At 29.7% G+C, this 6,793-nt stretch overlaps 1 protein-coding gene across 5 annotated transcripts in view; it reads right to left on the bottom strand.

Annotated features, from left to right (window-relative positions):
- The window catches only part of LOC106478754 (serine/threonine-protein kinase mig-15-like), a 129,280-nt gene extending 122,869 nt beyond the window's left edge, over nt 1-6,411 (bottom strand). For all 5 annotated transcript variants that reach the window (XM_022382398.1, XM_022382401.1, XM_022382399.1 and 2 more), the window contains exon 1: nt 6,076-6,411. In XM_022382398.1, coding sequence (XP_022238106.1) covers nt 6,076-6,150 — 75 coding nt within the window. In that variant the 5' untranslated portion in view covers nt 6,151-6,411. The remainder of the gene's footprint in view (nt 1-6,075) is intronic.
- Between the last annotated feature and the right edge of the window lie 382 nt (nt 6,412-6,793).

Raw genomic sequence — 6,793 nt, 5'->3', positions numbered from 1 at the left:
ATAGGTAACATGCGAAAAGAAAAAAAAGGCATGAGTAAAACATTGCTTAACAAACCTTAATAAAAAAACTGATATTTTGCATATGAAAGCATTGTAATGTTTATTGATAATCTGCCAAATATCATTAACATACGCTTACTAATTTGAAAGTTATAGCATGAAAACTATAACAAGCACAAAATGAGGTCGGTCCAAGGACTGAACCCATGCTAAAAGAGTTAAAAACCTCAGTGATATGAAATATCCATATGCAATATTTTAAAAGTAGCCAGACTTCAATTCTAGGAGCATTTTACAAAGACCTTTAGTATTAGTGCAGAAGAAACTAATTTTTTTTCCACTATCAATACAACTATTTAATCTATTAGCTACACTTCTTTTAAAATTCAAGATACTTGCTCAAGGTAGTCACTACAATACTATAATATTATTCTTAGACAGCCCTATTGCTTATACTGCTATTTCCCAAATCTAACATAACTTAAAGATAACAAGAGACCATTTGGTCCTTCAAGCTTGTCCTCACATACATGTTGGAAAGTAGAAATTTAAACCTGCACTTCATTTTTCAGGAAATTGTTAATTGCACTCTTTAAACTTTTGTTAAATGTTGGCTTCATGAATTACACATTTTTGTAAACACCATATTATCTGTAGTTTGTGGACACTTAACCTTTGGAACAGATTGCTTTAAAACATGAGAGGCTCAACACAATTGGGAAAGCTCAAGAGAGGGAGAGATGGCTTGATGAGTACTTGTGAAGGTAGGGCTGAATATAGGCAAATGGGTGTCAGACCAAATGGAAAGAACAGCTATGAATGATGGGTCAAGGTACTTTTTTTGTCTGTCAAATGTTACAGTATTTTTTTCTAATTATAATATTTTATTTTCTCCTTTTTAACTTGTCCAACAGACAAGTAAGTAAATCCTTCAGTTATCCAATATGCTTGCAATTTACCTGAGCCCTGACATATTAATAATAAAAACTAAACAGTTTGTTGAAAGTTTATAAGAATGCACTTATCAATGTATTAAGTCACAGATCAGCAAAACAAGCATCTACACAATACATTATACCAACAATTACTTTTTGAATTGTGTATACCATGTGTGGTGTAATTATTTTATCCTAAATAAATTCTAAATTATCCATGGCAGCAAGACAATTTTTAAATTGTGAAGTATTTTTAATATTTTTATTGATTTTGTTAATCCGTACTCTACCTCCTACTCTAAATTACACTGATTACTTTCATTGTCCTTAAACTAATAAAATGCTTTTTAATGGTGTTTTCCATGAACATAATATATCTAGATTACATTTACTGATGATATTATCATGGTAGGAAGAGTTGATATTTGTAATGTCACTTATTTAGAAGAACTTCAAGAAATTTGAAAACATTATCTTTTAACATCATATTCTTATACATACAAAGGGTCCTTGTATGATTTTTTAATATTGCTATTAGCTTTCAGATTATTATTTTATCTATTGTTTCAAAGGGAATTATAAATGCTACTACCTTTTTTATTTTGGACAAAATATTTTGAATTGGTTTTAGTCATTTCTTTTGGTATGTTAAGTGGGACATAGTTCTATATAAATAAGCCAGTTCAGTGAATACTTTAGTGACAAGTGTTAAATGGGCAAGAATTAATGTTTTCAAATATTAAAAGACATTGAACATTATTCTTCTTTACAGAGGGTCTCAAGGAATTGTTATTGGTTATCCACTTTGGCAAAAATGCAGCATTTCCACTCCAAAATCATAACATAAATGTTTTAGACATTTATCCAATACTTACTATTTAATAACAGAGTGCAATGACCATCTAAAATGAATGATCAATGACAAAGATTTTATGAGGAAAAACAAAAGCAACACATTAGACAATAATATAGCATAGTGTAAATATAGCAAGCATGTATTTGTAGTATGAAGGTCTGACTGATTGCATGACATTAATTACTACTGGATCATTGTATGATATGCTTGTTCAAATATGAGGGCATTTAGCATGCGCTTAATGATTCTCCACTTCTGATTCACTAGTGTCCACTACTTACAGACTTGTTCAATTGGACATCCAGTAAATCTGTACAAAAAGACTCTGTTTCTAAAATATATTCCAAGAATGTTAACATATACCTAATTCTATATTTGAAAACATGTCAAGGAAAGGAAAAAATTTCAATCAATCACACAAGAAGCTTATTAATACACTGTTTATAAAAGTAACCATGGGTGAAATTTATTCTTTTGCTGTAGTAAATTTATTATAAAAATAAAATATGTTCTGATAAAAGTTTAGAAAAAACTACCTTTATACTCCAAATATTCATAAAAGAATTTTTATTTTAAAAACATTTCACCTTTATGGCTTCATCAGGGTTAATATACACAACTGTTTGATATTAGAATATTTGTTAAATTATCAAAACATTTGTTAAAATAAAAAATTTATTTTATATATATTTGGAGTATAAAGGTCATTTTTTCTCAACTTTTCATTAAAATGTCTAAATCCCTCCAGTATGCACTACAAATTTTGAATGACAACATAAAATATGTTATATCTTATTAGTGATTTAAATTGGTAAAAACAAAGCTAACAATTTTCAGATTTACGAAGAATGTTTTTATACAATTATTAATTAAATTATAGTAATTTTCAATGATTGATGTAAAGCAAACATTTGCAATTATACAAGAAATTACTTCAAAACAGACTTTAACCTTGATAATGAAGATAAAATGCTGAGAATGTCTGACACCCTTGAGCATTTCTCTTATTTAAGTGTTTAGAAGAGACTGTGCAAAACAAGTTTCAGTACTGAGAAGCTTAAAGTTATGCACTTAGGACATGGAAACTTAGAAATGACTTTAATTCCACAAACAGAAGGATTATTGTATAAAGACAGATTACAATCTCAACTTATTTTATTTTGAGAAAAGAAGGGTAAGGGGTGATCTTGTTGAAGTTTACAAGCTTATTCAGGAGATTGATAGGACAATGGCCTCAAATTTCTTTGTCTTATATCTTGTGAAGACAATACAACCAGAAGACAAAAGCAGTAATGTGGAGAGGACATCAAAATGGCAGGGGCTCATTGACAAAATGGGCACTTTTCAAGCATTATAAAGCTTTTTTGGGAGAGGGATGTTAGAGGAGACTATGGGTTGCCTTTGGTACATATAGGGTAAAAACCATAGAAGCAAACAAATCCTCTTTCATTCCTATTCAATTGGTCTTATAAACATTTTTATGATCTAAAACTAAACAGCTAGTTATTGCATATTAACACTTAGTAGTATATCAAAATTATTTGTTTTATTACAAAGATCTGCAAGTCATTGTGTACCATTCATTATAATACTGAAATCTTTTATCTTTTCCTAAAAACTTGCAGCAAGCAAGATGTGAAATTGGTTGTATCTTTTCATAGTCGCTAACAATTTTTTATGACAGAGAAAACAGGGCACCTTGGGGGCATAAAAACCAAGAGAGCAGCAACTTGAGCCTATCCAGCCATCCTCTGTACAAGTCATTGAACACAAGTTTAAGGTTTGAAAAAAAAAACAAGTTAGGCTCCAGTTAAGACAATTTTATTTTTCTAAAAGGTATTTGACTTGTTTGCCTTATACTGAGGTGTGTGCTGGTTTGTCTTTTACACTTTTTTGGATACATATATGAGGCCTCCCACCAGATTCTAGGCATAAAAAATAAGGGAATCTGGTTAAAAATATAAGGTGAATTTAAAAAACAATTGTGCAAATAAAGGGCATATTATTTACAAAAGACAATATACTGAGAAAACTTATAACTTACCTGTTTGCAGAGGTTATTCTACTAATAACATCTGGATGCCATACTCAAATATGTTAATATATGGCAATTCATTTCTATTTTCATGGACACAGCAGAAGAGTGTTGGCAGAACACTGAGAAAGAGGAAAACAGCTGCTAACCTAAAACACGTGCATATGTATCTAACTTAAACTCGCAATGATAATCAACTTGTCCCAACTGAAAGAAAATGCATTTAGCCTTTAAGGAAGACTATCTAGTTTAATTTCTGATACCCATTTAAGTTTAATTTATTTAACCTATAACAAATAGATGAAAGTAGTGAAGAAATAAATCAATGCAAGCACACAAGTTAAATACACACAAATACAACTTGCTATAACTCTCATGACACATCCTTGGTAATAAGAGATAAAGGAGAACAAAATCAAAGCTCAGTTTTAGGGAAAAGTACAAAATATATATGAAACAGTTAAAATATATGAAAGAATATTCTATTTTTTATGTCATTATTCAATACTTTTATCATTTTGAGACACTGTGCAGATTAAGTTTGAAGTATTACTAGTTTAGTCAACTTTCAGGATTATTTCATATTCAAAATTAAGGTTTTGATCAAAACTGTTTCAAACCCAAACAGAACTTGAAAAATATCTTTTGCACAACCCTACCCAGTATTTCCTTCATTGGGACAACATGATTAATCTTTTCATTAGAAATTTATCTTACTTTGAGATATATGCATTAATTTTTTTTATTCAGACCTCATCTGAACTGTTGTCATATGAAAAACAAAATATGCTTTCTTCTGCCAGCACCTTCTGATTTCATGCCCATAGTTCTAGAAAGTAAAAGTAAAACCACTTAATGTGCTAACAAAGATAAGATTAAATCTTCAGAAAAAATATACATTTTGCACTGCAGGGTAATAATTAGTCATAGTGTAAAACTATGAAATTTAATGTCATAAGAAGCATTGCATTATGAATAAGTACATGAACTATAGCATCATTTATCATAAAAAGTATCTGGTAACAATAGAGAGGAAAACTGTCAGTTATAGGGATTATAAGCCAAAATATAGGGATGTAGGTAAAACGTAAATAATACATGGATTATACAGCAATAAATGCTTGTTAATAAAACTAATATATATGTGAATGTAACTGGCTAGGTGTTTTTTGTTTTTGTATGCCTTGGTAGATTATTTTGTTGGAGGGAGAGAATTTCTGTCAAAGAGCCATACAGCCTTCCCTTGACTTCAATTGTTATGTTCTTGAGGAAAATGTAAATAATTTTTTCTTTCAAGCAAAAAAGCACTTTTACAATAATTGATTTTTAAAACTCCAAATGAGTGAAGTGAAATTAGTTTAAAAACTTGATTGACTAACATTCCTTTTTATTTCTCTATTACTGTACTAATAGTAATACAACTAAATCTTTAAGAAGTGTCAAAGTCCTACAAACACGATTTATAACAGTATTTTTGATATGTTTCAACTTTCTTTCTTTCCATCAAACCCAACAGTATTTACTTTATTTTAAGATGGATAAACTTAAGTTGTATTTGTTTCAAACAAACAACACCAATATCAAATATATCTTATGTTATTATATAGGACTAATAATAATATTTAATAACCAAATTTCGAAGTTGCAGCCTGCAGCTAATGTTAAAATTTGCACTTAAATGAAGATCTTACTTCATACAAAAGTTAAAAAGAACTCTTGAGTTCTAACGATGTTAAGTATTAAAAAAACATAATTCCAGTAATGTTGGTATTAGGATTACAGTTACATGCTGATTCCTGTTAAGTCTTTGTGTAATATCGTGCGTACGCTACACACAGCAACACACGCACATACATGATATGCGTGGAATTAAATATAATAAACATAATTACAATCACCAAAATAACAGAGTCCATAATCAGTTATTAGGAGCTGTGACCTACATGACCCCTCCCCGTGCATACTCCTGTCTTAAATTAAAATTATTTCATTTCAGCTATAAAAAAATTACATTACAAAGTTATTTTATTTTCGTCTTTAACTGGGCCTATAGGCTACTATGGGAGTATGGATCTTCCCTACACAATCTCTAGTTTAGTTACTACGTTACTCAACTCAACTTGAGTCTCAAGTCAAGGTTTTCAGTTTCATCAGGCCATTTATAAGTTAGTTAGTATTTTAATTTAAGCTTAGCCTTAAATCTAAATTGTAATAATAATAATAATACAATAACTTAGATTTGTACTTACCTTTAAACTGTTAAGGTCAATATCATCCAAACTACAATTAACACTAGGTTGTGTAAGTGCCATGACGTTTTTCATACAAGTCTGGAACGAAACAGCACAAACTTACTTCGAAGTTAGACGACTAAAAATTAAAAACTAAGCAGAAACGTCTGATCGAAATACTTAGGTTTTTCAATTAACTACTAAATGTAACCCAAATAAATTATTTCAAATTCACTCATTGTTTTCACAATCACAAATTCGAAAAGGAGACCACAGAATATAAATCCACATTATCAGAAAATAGTTATTTTCATTCTCTTTGATCAAGACAACGTCCCTACTCCCAAACCTCAGTCAACGACTGACAAAGCTACTGTGATGAGGTTTCCAACATATTGAAATGTGAAGTAAAACACTTAAGGCGTCATCTAGAAAGGTATTATTGAACTACATGAAAGCTCCGATTGTCATCTACAATGATACAATTTATTCAGCAATTCTCCTTATTCAAAAATAAATTCTAATTGAAATATCAAAAATAGTAGTAATATATTAAATTAATTCGCGTTTCTTTATTAGCATGTTGATATATTTATACCAGTATTATTTAATATGCCTCAACAGAATTTTATAGAAACAAAATAAAAAGTGCTTTTTTATGCATAATCAAATTTTCCAACTTGTACATGCTTCAGTAGTATTTCACAGCCATAATCATGTGTGTAACCTTTCGGAT

Source organism: Limulus polyphemus, unplaced genomic scaffold, assembly GCF_000517525.1.
Source record: "Limulus polyphemus unplaced genomic scaffold, Limulus_polyphemus-2.1.2 Scaffold246, whole genome shotgun sequence".
Taxonomy (NCBI): Eukaryota; Metazoa; Arthropoda; class Merostomata; order Xiphosura; family Limulidae; genus Limulus; species Limulus polyphemus.
Note: the sequence above shows the minus strand (reverse complement) of the source record. Positions and strands in the feature narration are given on the sequence as shown.